Below are 16,215 nucleotides of genomic sequence, written 5' to 3'. Positions count from 1 at the left end.
GTTCTGGGAGGTACCATTTGCTATTACCACCACCGGTATCCAGCAAAACCAGAGTCTCCTTATGTTAATCAATTGCAGTGAAATATCTGAGCCAGCCTTCTTAGACAGAGGGAAACACACACACACACACACACACACACACACACACACTGTAAAACAAAACTCTGGTACTGGCCATGGCAAATGGCAAGGACATGTGGAGAGAAGGAAGTCAGATAGGGAGCAAGAAGCAGAAAGAACTGGGGTGGGCTAGGTTCAGGCTTCTGTAACATCTGGCTCTAGAAAAACCACACCAAGGAGCTGGCATTCCCAAAGACATTCATAAGTTGAAATTTTAAAAAATTTGTATCTTGGCACTGGGCAGTGGTGGTGCATACCTTTAATCTCACCACTTGGGAGGCAGAGGCAGGCAGATTTCTAAGTTCAAGGCCACCCTGGTCTATAGGGTGAGTTTCAGGGCAGCTAGGACTGCTGGGCACAGTGGCACACACCTGTAATTCCAGCACGGGGTGGTGGTGGGGAGGAGCAAGACAGGCAGATCTCTGTGAGTTCGAGGCCAGCCTGGTCTAAAATGTGAGTCCAGGACAGCCAAGGCTACACAGAGAAACCCTGTCTCAAAAATCAAAAACAAAAACCAAAAAAAAAAAAAAAAAAAAAAAAAAAACCCACAAAAATATATGTAATTCTCTTCAGTATAGTATGTCCTTTCATGTTGCCATGTATCTAATTAGCACTTAAAGACTTCTTAATAAAATCGTGTCATGGATTGGCTATACCATTGTTTGGCCTTACTTCAATTATTATAGCAGATGTTAGCTCAAAGACCATCCTGATCGTTAAAGTCTTTTCCCCATTGCGCCTTGCTGGGTATTCCAGCCGGCCTTATACTCTGGACAGGCCTTCTGCCTTAGTTTCTTGAGTGTTGAGATTACAATGACCAATTCCTTCGACGTTTTTCTTAATGAGGTGATTAGTGAAAAGGTGAGACCATTTTGTGGTTCTTCATACAAACTGTATTAGCTTATCCTATGACCAGGGCCTTACCATTTTTGCTTCAGCCGGTCTATCACCGGATATTAGCATTAAAATATATAGTCTGCTCATTTGGTAAATGTAAAATAGCCTGTCATACCGCGGGGTCGAAAGTCATTTTAAATATGGAGATTCAGAGCCGATGGGATGCCACCAAGCCTGATGACCTGAGTTCTAACCCACAAGGTGAAAGGTGAGGTAGACTACAAGTTGTCCTCTGACTTCCATCTGTGTGTTGTGCCACGTGGACGCTCACACTCACAAATAATATGAATAAAATAGTTTCAGCCTAGCGGCGGTGGCACTCGCCTTTAATTCTACATTTCGGGAGCCAGAGGCAGTTCTCAGAGGGAGTTTCCAGGGCAGCCAGGGCTACCCAGAGAGACCCTGTCTCGAAAAACGAAAAATACCAACAACAAAAAATTAAAAAACAAAACAAAACAAAACAAAATAGAGTTGGCACTCAAGCATGAGAAGCATTTTGAATAAGGTGAATTCGTGGACTGTGTCCATCTTCGCTGTCAAGCCAACTCCGAGCAACTCTGGGCGGAGGTGGGCATGCGGGCCCCTAAAGATAAGAACCGCCAGCGGTCAGCGCGGGCGTGTGGCCGGGGCTTGTGGCGCTCTGGGTCTGAACCTCCGCAGTAGAGAATTCTTGTTTGTCCCAGCGTGGGAGACGCGCTAGAACGCAGAACGAAGGGACTGGCTCTGCGCACGCGCGCCGATAAGCCAGGCCCTGGGCTCGAACACTTGGGTGCGGGCTGGCGGCGCAGGCGCATTGGCGGCCTGTAGAGGTCGCAGCGCCTGCGCAGTCACTCTTCCTCAGGCGGCCGCCATGGCGGGGCAAGAGGATCCGGTGCAGCGGGAGATTCACCAGGACTGGGCGAACCGGGAGTACATTGAGATCATTACCAGCAGCATCAAGAAAATCTCGGACTTTCTCAACTCTTTCGGTCAGCGGGCGAGCAGGGGAGGCTGGGAGGAGGGAGGCATCGCAGGCGGCCGGCGGCGCTGAGGAGAGGTGCGCCGTCCTGGCTACTCGCTTCCTCTTCCGCGCCCCGCCGGCCACGGTCCCTTCACCCCGAGCCTCACTAGGCCGTCTCCGTGGCTCTACCCTGCCCATTGCCATGCCTCACTTGCGCACGTCAGCACGCCCACTGCCCAGCCTCCTAGGCCCATCCATCCATCACCCGTCCTGGTTTGCGCTGCGCTTCTATGCCAGTCTCCACTTGGCACGCTGGGCGCAGCCGTTTCCCGGTCACGCTTATTCCTGACAGTTCTTCCTCTCCTCCAGGATCGAGCCCGAAACCCCTTAGTGCCGTGCCTTCTATTGCTCCCTTTCAACAGTTTCCCTGCCATTCATTCCTCCCCGTGTCCCTTTGGTGCCAGTGCTGAGAGTGGTAAGGGATGGTGTCAGAGGAATGACTTTGGACCCCTCGGGCCTTGGAAATGCCTTGTAGCCCTGTATCTGCTTCATGGTAGGTGTTCTGGGGGCTTCCTTCTGGTTCCTCGGATTTAACAGGGCGCCTACTTTGAGCAGGGTCCACTTGTGTGGCCAGCTGGTGACAGTCTTCTGTCTGTGTTTGTTCCTAGCCTTCTGGACAGAAAACCTGTCACAGACTCTTTTTGGTGTCTGGAAGGTTTCCAGAGACACAATACAAGAAGTGCAGATGGCGCCCAGTGATTTATTGCAACTGGGATACTTTGGTTCTATTAATTAGCAACTTTCAGCATCTTAAGAGTAAATGGGAGAGAGTGCTGTATTTTGGAAAATTTTTTAATGAATCGATTATTTTCAGCTAGAGAACTAAGTAGTATAATGGAAGGTGACAGGGCAATAGTTTCAATTACGGGATTGGTCTCAGGTAGAGCAGCGCCTGGGTAGTATGCACAAGAGCCTGGTATCCCTCGATGCTTAAAAAGAAAGAGTTTTCTCTTTTCTTCTTTCCTTCCTTCCCTTCTTCCTGCTTTCCTTCCTTTTTTAAGAAAAGAGAACAAAAGGGAAAGTGGAAAAGCATCATTACAGGCCTGAGGCAGGCCTATACTAGCAGCACTAAGGAAGCAGAGATAAAAGGACCAGGAGGAGCTCAGAGTTATCTGTTTCACAGAGTTTGAGCCTGGTAGAAGAAAGCAGAAACCAGCAGGTGTAACTGGTTCTTACATAGGTCTGATGGCAGTGAGGAACATGATAAGTCTTTCCCGCATCTTTGGTGGCACACACCTGTACTGTTAGCGCTTGGGAGACAGAGATGAGAAGAGTACTGTGCGTTTGAGGCTAACCTGGGCCTCAAAAACAACCATAAAAATGAACCGTTTCTAATGCATCCAAAGGAGTTCTCTCTGGCCAGTGAGATGGCTTAGCGGGTGTAGGCCCTCAAGTCTGACAAGCCCAAGTACAGGACAAGAGAACCAACTCCCACAAGTTGTCCTCTGACTTGACAGTGGTGCTATGGCACACACCCATGCCCACCTTTGCAGAGAGAGATAAGATAAGATAATTTGTCCCTCCATTCCATATTCCCTACCCATTTTGTTTTGAGTTTTGGAACTCTTGATTTTCCTGCCTCAACTTCCTTTTTGTCCTCCTCCTGATATAATGTCTATCATTCTGTGCTGGCCTGGAACTCTCTATATAGATCAGGATAGCCTCTAATTTGTGATGACCCTCTTGGCTCTGCCTCCCAAGTGCTGGGATTAGAGGTGCTGACCACCACACCTGGCCAGAAACAACTTCTTCATCCCACCCCCAGACAGGATTTCTCTGTATAGCTCTGGATGTCCTGGAACTGAATCTGTAGACCAGGCTGGCCTCGAACTCATAGAGATCTACCAGCTTCTGCCTCCGAGGTGCTGGGATTAAAGATGTGCACCACCACTGGCCAGCCCCCCCCCCCTTTTTAAAGATTTATTTATTGTGTATACAATGTTCTACTTGTGTATATGCCTCCACACCAGAAGAGGGCTCCAGACCTCATTATAGATGACTGTGAGCCACCTTGCGGTTGCTGGGAATTGAACTCAGGACCTCTGGAAGGGCAGCCTGTGCTGTTAACCTCTGCGCCATCTCTCCAGCCTCCTCCTCCTCCTCCTCCTTTTCCTCCTCCTCCTGCCCCTTTTTCTGCTCCTCCTCCTTCCTACCATCACCACCACCACTACTATTGTTACAGCTACTATTATATCATTATTATTGAAATGTCCTTAAAAAGTGTAGAGGACTATATATAATCTTACATGGATTTCCTCAACAGGGAATAGAGGTTAAAGATACCAATTAATGAGAGAATAGCACAAATGTATATATCAGGGGTATAGCTTCATGCCCGTAAGTTGCTGTGGAGATTATAGTAGAAAACTGTAGTGAATAAAAGTTTATGTATTCCCCCAAAATAATTATTTAAGGACTATAAGAAAGGCAATAAGATTCAGTGGTAAAGGCAGGTGGATTTGTAGTTAGACCTGATGACATTAGATTGCTTTTTAGTGAATTAAAGCATTTTCAAAGTCCCGATCATTTGCCCTGCTGCCCATAGTTTAGTTTTTCTTAGGAGGTTTTTGTTTTGGCTCAGGACCTTGTGAATGCTAGAAGCACTCTACCACTAAATTTTGCTCTTTGAGTTGTTTGCTTACCTTCTGTATAAACTATTTCAATATTAGTTCATATAGTTGATTTTTTTTCCTAATTTACTAGAGAACTGTAATATTGGACTTTGTTTTTCTAAGCAGCATTTTTTCCTGATTAACATTCCCTTATGTAAGCATCAAATGAAAGAAATTAAAAAAGCCTGATGTCTATAAGCTTATGCCTATAATCCTGCCTTGCTGAGGCAAGAGAATTGCCATAGATTTAAGTTTAGCGAAAGAATAAGACCCTGTCTCGGAAAAATAAAACAAATCCCCAAAACGTAGCATTTTGTGCTGGGGGCAGGATGGACTGTGATAGGATCATAGGTTTGAGTCTTTGGCTTGGAATGGAGAGGCAATGAAAAGTAGTTTGAAAAATGACTCAAGGGAAAGGTTTTAAAAAGCAAAATTACAAGACCTAATTTATCTGGCAGGGGTTAATACCTGGCAGAGGTATGTATATAGTGTCTAACCAAAATATTAATGTCAGTTCAATCAGCAAAGCACCAAAAATTAGTTAAATTGAGGGTGCTTTTCAAAATTTTTGAGTGACACAATATCTCACTTGAGTCTTGGTAATAGCAACTTCATTCTAACTGAATTGCATCAGTAAGCTGTTTCCTTCCCCAGATGGCTATGTACCTGGCATAGAACAATCAAAATCTGTAGGCTTCTTTTTTTGTTTGTGCTTTTTGACACAAGGATTATTTGCTATGTAGCCTTGGCTGGCCTGGATGTGTAGACTAGGATGGCCTCAAACCCACAGAGATCTGCCTCCCAAGTGCTGGCATTAAAGGTGTGCACCACCACATCTGGTTTTGTGTTGGTGCTAGGGCTCCAATTCATAAATGCTACTCAGTCAATGTTACCAGCCTGTACTAATAAGCATTATTTTGGTTTGACTTGAGATTTCACTGTGCGGCACGTTGGCCTCCAACCCCTGGTCAGGCTTAAGTCCTGCGTCATCTGTGTAACTGTAGGCCTCTGCCTCCATTCATGGCTGTGTTACACTTTAGTCCACAGATATTTACCTTTGTCATGTACACCCCAAGAAAGTATGTCTTATTTCTGATAGAATTTGTCAGGCAGGGTCGCAATAAGTTTCCAGGATGGTCTAGAACTTTGAATATTCCTCTGAGGGCTGGTGTACTAGATGCACACGACCACTGCTGGTCCTAATTCTAAATCTTTTAGTGCTCTTCACTTTCTTTCTCTTCCTCATCTTTCTACTCCTCCACTCTTCTTTCTCCTCTCTTCTTTTTGTTTTGTTTTGTTTTGTTTTTTTAAATAGAATCTTGTGGTCCTCCTCCCTCAGCCTCCCTGACTCTGAGATTATAGGTATGTACCATGAACCTGGTACATACAAAACCTTTCTGCTTTTCCTTTCTTAGTTTATTATCTTTTTGTTAGGAGACTGGGATTTGAGACGAGGTTTGCTACAAGATCTTTTGGTACAAAGTCTTGAACCAAAGACCTTGGATGGCCTGGAGCTTGCTGTGTGGACTGGAGTGAGCTCCAGCACTGCAACCCTGTACCTTCAGGCCCTGCTCTTTATTTATTTATTTTGAGAAAACATCTCACCATTTGCTTAGGGTTAGGTCTCCACCTTGTAGGCTCAAATGATCCTTCCATCTCAGCCTTCCAACATTAGTTACATATTTTCGCACCATCTGACACAGCTGGTTTACAACATACATGCTGTATTTGTTAACTAAGTATAAAAACAGATTATAAAAATAACATCCATTGTTTTTCCTCCTTATAATTATTTGCACATATTAGCCTTAGAAACAGTGCAGAGTCTAAAAATACAGACCTATAGTCTGTGATCATGTTTTTTAGAAATTTCGCACATTTCAAAATACAGAGCGGTGTTAGGTATGACTGTGCATCGTCATCTATGTGGCCTCCGGTTCAAGTGGTTGTCTGACACTGAATGCAACCACAGATTGTGACTTCCTTCTCACAAGCTGGAATTGCCAGAGTAAAAGTTGTTCAGACAGTCATTAGCCATCTAGAAAGAAAAATTCATTCTCCCTTTAGAGCACTTGGTTATTTAAACCCTATGTCATGGTTGGGACTCGGGTTTGCTATGATTTTCAAAGAACTCCAAATACCTTCTCAAACTAAACTATAGAATCTTTATACTATTGAATTAGATAATCATAAATTATAAACCTCATAGATATATGCCAGAAGTTGGGAGGCATGGAGGGCATAGAATGGGATATTCTATGCAAGTCTTCCTGAGTCACCTGTGCCACACCACCAGGCTGGTCTATTCCTAGGACTCAGAGCCTGGTGATGTCTCTGTAAACTCCTGTATCATGAGATTGTCAACCAAGAACCTGCTTAAAGGCTCTGCTTACAGTTAAATTGCTTTACCTTTTAATTGTGTATCATGAGGTTCTGCCTTTTAATTAGTTGCTCCTTTCTTTAAAGTATTAACTTCATTGATTTTAAAAACCACCTAGTAATGACTGCAGACATTGGGTCTTTAGTATCTTCAGGGAAGATAACAGCCATGTAGGCCAGTTCTTGTTGCTCCTAAAAAATTGGAACCTGCTCAGATGCAGCAGAAACCCCCAAATCAAGTATGAGATTCACACACAGGTGAATACAGGTATTTCACCAGAGATTTCCTCATTTAGAAAGTAGAAAATGGTGCTTTTTGGGGGAGGGGTAGACTGCAAACTCTTCACTGCCGAGATTTATCCAAGAACTAAAACTTGACTTCAAAAACAAGCCACGAGCCAGGAATATTGGCACTTACCTGTAACCCCAAAACTCAGAAGGATTTCCGATTCAAAGCTAGCCTGGGATACATAGTGAGTTCCAGTCTAGCCTGAACTGTGTAAGGAAGCGCTGTCTGGAAACAGAACAAATCCCCTCCATACACACCCGAACATCCTCCTGAGTGGGGAAAAACACCAAACAAAAACCCAGAAGACAAAGTTCGGAGGAGACTAAGTGTAATGGAACATTCCAGTAATCCCAGTTCTTGAGAAGCAACAGGTAGAAGGATTACAAGTTCTAGTGTTCGGTCAGCCCAGGCTGTGTAAGGAAGATCCTACCTAAAAAAAACACATTTAGAGAGGAAAATGTCTGTTTAGTATTGTCAGCAGTGATGCTGTGGACATACCAGCAAGCACCCTGATAAGATCTGCATTTTCATTAAGTGGTGACAAAGTGCACTTCAGTTCAGGACCAGAGTTGCCCAGTTGCTAATGCTGTCCTGTTATTTTTATTTAAAGTTGTAGATGCTGGGGTGGCCTTAAGCATGAGAGATGGTTGGTAATCTACCTTTGAGCTACACCCAGCCTGTGAACAATGCTCATATTTTAACTCCAGGCATATTCTAGAGCCTGTGTCTGGAGTTCGGCATTTTGTCTTCCTAAGCAGCGTTGATCCATAGAGGCCAATTACAGAGTATTAGTCTGGGTTCTGATTGATTTACCAGATTTAACAGGTGGAACAGCATAGCTTTCTAGGGAAGAGCCCTCTCTGGATCTCTCCTCCCATAATTTCTGTGTTGTTTTTTTTATGGGAAATATAATTGTCAGAGACACTGTTTATTTGCTTTTGAGCTTCCAAACACCCTACCAAATGCAGAAGTGGTAGTGTTGAGCCAGTGAGATGACTTAGTGGGTTAAGGTACTTGCTGTTAAACCTGGTGAGCTAAGTTCAGTCTCTGGGATCTCTGTGGTTGAAGGAGAGAACCACTCCCAAAAGTTGTCCTTTGACTCCACATATGTACCAGGGCATGTGTGCGCACATACACCATAATGTAAAGAGAGGGAAAAAACTGTAAGGTGGCAGGGACAAGTGAGGTTGCATGGATGGTCATGGTAAGTCAGACTAGGGAACTTGGGGAGGAACAACAGCACATAGTAAGATTGTGTTGTCCACCTGTAGTCCTAGTAAGGGAGGATCAGAAGTTCCTGGTCATCTTCAGCTACGTGGGAAGGTGTCGGCCAGTCTGGGCTAACTGAGACAAAAGTAATAATAATAATAGAGTCAAACATGGTGGTACACTCTTCTAACTACAGCACTTGGGAGGCAGAAGCAAGACAAGAGGGTTGCTCTAAATTCCAGGTTGTTAGCTTCTAGCCAGTGAAGGTTACTGCATAGAAGCACCTGGGTGGTGCTGGCGCACGCCTTTAATCCCAGTGCTCAGGGAGCAGAGGCAGCTGGATCTTTGTGAGTTTGAGAACAGCAGGACTACACAGAGAAACCCTGTCTTGAAAAACCAAAGAAAGGACGAAAGAGAGAGAGGGAAAGGCAGACAGACCCATCTCAGGGGGAAAAAATTACAGAAAAGTTTGGAGACAGAGCTAAGTGATAGTGTGTTCAGTGGCGGCCAGAGACTCATCTCACACCACCAAAGGGAAGAAAGGAAAATGGCCAGAATACACTGGTCAGTTGGCCACATAGTGGTTTCCAGGGGCCATGTGGAAGCAGATTAGGGAATACAATACTAAGTACACCGTTTCCCTTGGAGACAGTGGGATGACTAACTGGATTGTGGTAATGGTCGCCTGACTCTGAGAGTGACCTGGTCATCGTGGCACCTGCAGTTTACGCAGGTGAATGTGGGACATGTAAATTACATGTCAGTGAAACTAAGCTTTAAAAGGATTGTGAAGAGTAGTAATGGCAGTGTGTGAATGTGAGAAAGAATGACATGGAACCAAAAAGAAAAGTGCAAAGACTTTGAGAGATTGGGTGGTAAGCAATGCTGAGGAGTGAGAACAATTTATAATCCCAGTAATCCCTTGGAGATTTATACTTTATCAAACCATTCCTCTCCATGTTGGGCATTTGCTTATGGTATGTATACAGAAATAAGAGAAATATACATCCTTATTTTTACACACTCCATTTTTCTTTTTTTTTTTTAAAGATTTTATTTATTTATTATGTAACAGTGTTCTGTCCGCATGTATGCCTGCACGACAGAAGAGGACACCAGATCTCATTACAAATGGCTGTGAGCCACCATGTGGCTGCTGGGAATTGAACTCAGGACCGCTGGAAGAGGAGCCAGTGCTCTAACCTCTGAGCCAACTCTCCCGCCCCCATTTTTCTTTTTTTAAAGATTTATTTATTTATTATGTATAGTGTTCTGTCAGCATGTACACCTGCACACCAGAAGAGGGCACCAGATCTCATTATAAATGGTTGTGAGCCACCATGTGGTCCTCTAGAAGAGCAGCCAGTATTCTCAACCTCTGAGCCATCTCTCCAGCCCCCAACACAAACCCCATTTTTCATGTAGGTATGTGGTTGTGGATATGCATATACTTTTTTTTGCATGTATGGATGCGTGCGTGCACTTTATGCATAAGGGAATCATTGCTCTTGTTCATCGAAAGCAGGGTCTCAGTCAAACCCAGAGCTTGCTGACATGAAAGCTAGTCTTGTTAGCTCTCTTGCTCTGGGGAGGATCCCAGCTCAGCTTTCTGAGGCTGAAATTACAGGCAGGCTGCCATGGTCACCTGGCATTTACATGGGTTGCTGGTGTATGAACTCCTGTTCTCATGTAGGTGGTTTAACTATTGAGCCATCTTTTCAGCCTATTCATTCCCCCCTTCTTTTTTTCAAACTCTTTATCCAAAGTGGGGAGAGTGATACCAGAGACCCAAGTAACTTAAGAATGAGAAGTTCGTCCTTAAGAATTTAGATACATTCAGAAAGAAAGGGTTGTGTTTTCTGGTAAGACCTCAGTGGCAAATTTTAGCCGAGAGTTGGTGAAGAAGAGTGGTTAGATAGGCAAGATGATGAGATGAAAGTTGAGGCTGGATCAGAGTCTAGGAAGATTTGTCAAAGTTAATGCTGAAGTACTTTTGCAGAACCAGCCAGAGAAGAGATGAAAAGGAAGGTTGTTAGCACTGTTGAGTCATCATGTGGGAGACTGTTCACAGTGATCCCACAGCTATTTTAGACCTAAAAAAATAAAGGTTATTGAGATAGAGATGTGCATTGGAGGAGGTAGTAGGAAGTAGCCCATCATGTTTGCCTCCTTTCTTGGGTTTTGAGGACAGTTAAGAAGAAAAGGGATCTCATAGTTTCAGATAGAGGAGTCAGCAGAGAAAAGGTATTGTTATTGCCAGGTTCACGGGACCCTCAGAGACCACCAGGAGACAACTAGATGCAATTGCAAGAGAGCTTTATTACGAGAGCAATCGAACTTGGGACCCAAGTCTCACTGGCGCAGCAGTAGAGAAGTGGGACCCCGAGCTCTGAGTGAGCAGGATTTTTAAAGGGAAAGTCTGTGAGCAGGGGGTTTCCATGCAGCAAGCAGAGGGACACAAGTCTTGTTGGCTTTACAGAATTGGGTGAAGTTTAGCAGGGCACGGTGACCTTTTCTGAGGCATACAATCACAATGGCTATTTTTCTAAACCATATCTGAAACATTGGGGAGAATTTTCCCACTCGATTCTCAACTGATTTCCATTGATTATTGCCAGGGAATTTGTCTCTATTTTCTATGAAGCATTTATTCTGTTATATTTCCTGGAGGCTGTTGCTAGAAGAGTTATCTTTGCTTTCTGCCAGGTGTACATTCTGTGATATTTTCTGGTGTCTGAATTCAGTTCCCAGTCAGGATCTTTATTTCAAAATGGAATTATATTCAGGCTATCTTAAACTCTTCAGTATTTTAAGGGAATCTAGGTTGTATAGGTAGTGAGAGAAGATTATAAAAGGCAGAGGAAAGCATCAAGGCTGTTTTTCACAGATGGAATCTTGTTTCCATCATGTGCTTGATACTGATTGAATTTTCTCTCATTTAGAAAGGCCTCTGTGGGTATTGTTGAAGCATGTTTTCCAGTGGTAGTAACTGCATAGCTTCCAAGAGTTCAAATGTTACTTTTTAATTATGGTGACAAAACCATGACTAAAGCAACTTACAAGAGAAAGTGTTTCATCTGGAGCTCATCTGGGGCTCATGGTTCCAAGGGATTAGAATCCATGACCATTGTGGAGGTGGGGAGCATGGTGGCATGCAGGCATGACAGTGGAGCAGTATCTTAATCTATAAGTGTGAGGTAGAGAGAAAGAGGGAGGAAAGGAAAGAGAGAGAGAGAACTAACTGGGAATGGCATACATGCGTTTTTAAAATGTCCCCCCCCCCCCCCCCAGTAACATGCCTCCTCCGATAAGGCCACACCTCCTAATCCTTCCCAAACAGTCCCATCAGCTGAGGAGCAAGCATTCAAATATATGAGCCTATCGAGGCCATTACCATTCAAACCACCACATTCCACTCTCTGACTCCTAGGCCATATCATAATTCAAAATGCATTTAGTCAGTTGTAATGGGTCATGCCTTTAATCCTAACACTCAAGAGGCAGAGGCAGGCAAAGTCTCTGAGTTCAGGTTCAGCTTGGTCTGCATAGAGCATTCCAGTACAGCCATGCCAACCTACATAGAGAGCCCCTGAAAGAGAGAGAGAGAGAAAGAGAGAGAGAGAGAAAGAGAGAAAGATGACTCCATGGTCTCTATAGTTTCAAAGTCCAAGTCTCCTAATTGTAAACCCCATAAAAAGCAAATTATGTACTGCAAGCATTTAATGGCACAGAATATACATTACCATTCCAGTAGGGAGGAATAGTGGCATAGTAAGGAAATGCTGGGCTAAGCAAGATGGAAAATCAGGAGGGCAAACTCCAAATCCTGTATCTGTCTGACATCAAAAGGTCTTTATGATTCTTCCCTTACAGCTTTGCTGACTGCAACATAACAATTTCTACTCCCTGTCTGCAGCTCTCCCTAGCAGATATCCCATGACCCTAGCACATCCTGGCATCACAGTACAATCCAGGCTTTACTTAACACAGGCAGCTCTGGGCTACCACACAGGGACTCCCTCCCACACACCTGGCCTCAGCAGCTCTCCATCATGGAGGAAGATTCCAAAACCCATTTTCTCATGTGTACATCATGATTCTACAGCCAGAACCACATGACCAATATAGCCAAGTTCTGCTGCCTGTTGGGAATGGAGCCTGGCTCTTACATTATCATAAACTTTGATTCGTTGTTGCCTTTTAGGAGCAGAAAATTCTTTATGCCTTTTTCTTCCATAAATTGTAGGATTAGCGTGTTAGGGTCTTACCCTGAGGGTACCCATTTCCACTTATCTCTTTCAGCACAAGCCTTGGCTTCAACATTAAATTTGCTGATGATCTTTTTCTCCTCAAACTGTATATTTTGTATTTTTTTCATTCCCTGCTTGCTCTGTTTCATTGTAGGCCTGCAAAAGAGTAATTATTAATAACCACACCACAGAATTGCTATTAGCCTGTCTTGAAATCTCTACCAAAGAAGTTAGTCTAAAACTTTTCAGTTTAAACTCAAGCCGGTTTTTTTTTAAATAATTTATTTAATTTTATTTTATGTGCATTAGTGTGAAGGTGTCAGATCCATTAGAATTGGCATTATAGACAGTTGTGAGCTGTCATGTGGGTGCTGGGAATTGAATCCAGGTCCTATGGAAGAGCAGACAGTGCTCTTAACCACAGAGCCATCTCTCCAGCCCCTCAAGCAGGTTTTTAACTCCTATCAAGATAGCCTTTTAAGACCTGCTTACAGTATTCAACCTCTTTTATTCCAAAGTCTTCCATATTTCTCCAAAAAGCAGCATGATCAGACCTGTCACAACAATAGACCACTCCCCGACACCAACTTGTATCTCTTTAATTGCTGTGACTGAACACCGTGACTAAGGCAAGTTATAAAAGAGTTTATTTGGGGGCTCACGGTTCCAGAGGTTGAGCCCATGACCATCATGGTGGGGAACATGGCAGCTGGCAGGTAGGCAGGCAGGCATGGTGCTAGAACAGTAGCTAAGAGCTTACAAGTTGATCCATGAGCATGAGACGTACAGTCACTGAGAATGGCGTGCGCTTTCAACATCCTCTCTGTCCCTCATCTCCTTCAGTCTTCTCTGGATCTCCTTTTCCTCCCTCCTTTACCTTAATTTCTGCTGTATCCCTCTGGCCCCTCCCTCACTGCTGCAGTGCTGGGCACTGAACTTGGTGTAATCTAGGTCAAGCCTCTTCAGCTGATCTGCAACCCCAGCCTAAAACCATACTCAGGTTTTGAGTTTTGATCTCTTCCCAGGCTAGCGACATATGTGGTGCTTGTGATGCCAGGGAACAGCGGAACACAGCTCCCACTCAGCCCTGTGGGCTCAAGAAAAGTGGCTGCTCTTCAGTGTGGTGCATTCAGTCCAGATTCCTAACTTAACTTCCAGGAGCCTTACAGGGATATACCCTGCCTCAGGTTGAAGAGCTTCTGCATTTCCTTTCCCATTAGGTCCCTTCTCTTGAAACTCTTAGTTTGCTGCTTGACAAAACCATCTCTTTACATCCTTTGCATATTAGTTTTATGTTGCTGCTATAACAGTTTTCATAAATTTAGCAACTTTTTTCAGTTGCATAAATTTAGGTTGAGACAGGAGGATATCTACAAGTTCACAACCAGCCTTGCCTTCAAGACATGGGTCTTTTGGCGGTGGCTTTTCTGTATCTACTGCCCAGAGTGTTCCACAGCATCTGAGTGGTTGTTCTGAAAATGTTTTTTGCCTGTTCCCAGTCCCCCAATGTGTACTTGAAATGATAAATTTTGTCTTCAGCGCAGAGGGTTTGTGTGGGTGTGGGTGTTGGAGTGACATTAATCCTGAACATTAGTCTCCTTTTACCAGATATGTCTTGTCGTTCAAGACTCGCAACACTAAATGAGAAATTGACAGCCCTTGAACGGAGAATAGAGTACATTGAAGCCAGGGTGAGTATGGTCACAGGCTACCCCAGAGGGAATACACATTTCTACTTAGAAACAGAACAGGCTTACAGAAGTTAAATGCTCTGCCTGGGTTTAGGTGTCTGGGACTCTGAAGCTGCCTTTGCTACCATTTCTCACTTCGTAGGATCCAAAATAGAATTTTTAAAAATGGCTTTAGTCCCTTTGCATTTTGTCTAAATGTCAGTTTTCCCTTCACAGGTGACAAAGGGTGAGACTCTCACCTAGAGCTGTGCCATGCTGCTGCTGGGAAGTTGCTGTACAGAACACTGGCCATGTGGGAAAGGCCCAGCAGCCTTCTGCTCCTCCTCTCCTTACAGAGCAACAGGGCTTTTTCTTTTTTTTATTTTTCCAAAAGTGGCCTTTGGGCTCTGCCGTGTGCACCTGGATGTGATGTGGCATGGGGAGAAGTCCAGGGGACCTCTTGGAAACAGCATTAGGCATTTTCCCTTTTCAGTAACATTGTTTGGAACTACTTGTCAATGTGTTTGAGGTGTTGAGAGGCAAAGGCTGGGACTCTAAGGTCCTCCCTGCCTCTCAGTCTTTCTCTCAGACTTTCCCTACAGCTACTGTGGCACCTGTGCTGATTCTGTCAACAGTGGTCCTTCTCTCCACCTGTGCGGAGGTGGGGCGGTCCTGGCTGAGACTCTGCCCTGCAGTGTATGCTTGCCAGAAAATGTTGCTAACCCACCAGTTTCTTGTTCTGGGAGGTCAAAGCCAGGCCCCCAGTTGGCTTGAAGGGACGTTTTCAGTTTTCTCTCTGTCACTTGGGGTATTGATGGCTCTCATGCTTCCATAATAAAATCAACTTTATCTGACTGCTGTGACTGGTGGCAAGAGGAGCTGGAGGGGCTTACTATTCACAGAGGGTGGTGTGTGGGAATGCTGTCCAACAAACTTCCACATGTAGCTGTCTGATTCAAAGCCTAGGTAGCTCTCCAGTCGGTGCTTGTGTCTGGGCACTTGAACTAATTCATCCTGGAATTATTTGGTCATTCAGCAGTTCCTACCAAGGACTTGTACTATATAGGAGTGTTAGACTCCAATAAAAGATGCAGTATTGAATCAGACTTGATGTTTATGATCTGTTGAAATCCTAGCATCTTCCCAGTTTTACTGTATCCAGTGTAGATTATTAGCTTTATAAGATACAAGCTAAACATACTCCCTGTGGAAGCAAATACTGAGGTTTGTGAGGTGGCTTAACATGCAGGGTGCTTGCCTCCAAACCTGATGTCTAGTTCTGTTTCCAGGACCAACATGGTGGAAGGAAAGAGCCTACTCTTGCGGGTTGTCCTCTGAACTCCACGTGCATGCTGTGGCATTCCTGTGCTTGAGTATACACGTACAAAACGTAAAAACTCAATTTTCTTAAGCAAATACTGTAATTTAAACAGAAAAATCAAAGACTTTCTATACTTATTACCAAAGGTTCCTTATGCCAACCTATAGCTAAAGGCTATTGCCCACATAGGGCCGCCCTTGAGTAGGGTAGAATTTATTCTCTGTGCACACTGATTTCTCCCTATTCAAGCCCTACTTGACATTCAAAGTCTAGCTCAGGTCAAAACTTCCCATAGTTCTCCCAGACAAACACATTCAGTACTGCCCGTTCTCAGGCTTCCTGGCTCACTGCCCTCACACCAGAGTTTATCCTGGATTAATTGGGTCATTTTCAGAGTATATGCAACCTAAGAAGTACCTGAGCCCCCATCCCTGGACTAACAGCCGGGTGCTTTGAGGAAGGCATATT

The 16,215-nt window shown here is 44.3% G+C and overlaps 1 protein-coding gene across 1 annotated transcript; it reads left to right on the top strand.

Annotated features, from left to right (window-relative positions):
• The first annotated feature begins 1,837 nt into the window (after positions 1 to 1,837).
• Brk1 (BRICK1 subunit of SCAR/WAVE actin nucleating complex) lies at positions 1,838 to 15,280 on the top strand. Its single transcript, XM_055628457.1, has 3 exons — positions 1,838 to 1,985; positions 14,365 to 14,447; positions 14,664 to 15,280. Exons 1-3 carry the CDS (start codon positions 1,868 to 1,870, stop codon positions 14,688 to 14,690), a joined length of 228 nt encoding a protein of 75 aa, XP_055484432.1. The 5' UTR covers positions 1,838 to 1,867; the 3' UTR covers positions 14,691 to 15,280.
• Positions 15,281 to 16,215: the final 935 nt, after the last annotated feature.

Source organism: Psammomys obesus, unplaced genomic scaffold (assembly GCF_907164565.1).
Source record: "Psammomys obesus unplaced genomic scaffold, mPsaObe1.curated_primary_1811, whole genome shotgun sequence".
NCBI classification, from domain to species: Eukaryota; Metazoa; Chordata; class Mammalia; order Rodentia; family Muridae; genus Psammomys; species Psammomys obesus.
This window is presented reverse-complemented; position numbering and strand designations above follow the sequence as displayed.

Excerpts from the sequence above, each read along its gene's own strand:
- Brk1 (XM_055628457.1), top strand. The coding sequence starts at position 1,868 with ATGGCGGGGCAAGAGGATCCGGTGCAGCGGGAGATTCACCAGGACTGG. Across the intron at positions 1,986-14,364 it reads GGACTTTCTCAACTCTTTCG|ATATGTCTTGTCGTTCAAGA; the intron begins GTCAGCGGGCGA and ends TCCTTTTACCAG. Across the intron at positions 14,448-14,663 it reads TAGAGTACATTGAAGCCAGG|GTGACAAAGGGTGAGACTCT; the intron begins GTGAGTATGGTC and ends TTCCCTTCACAG.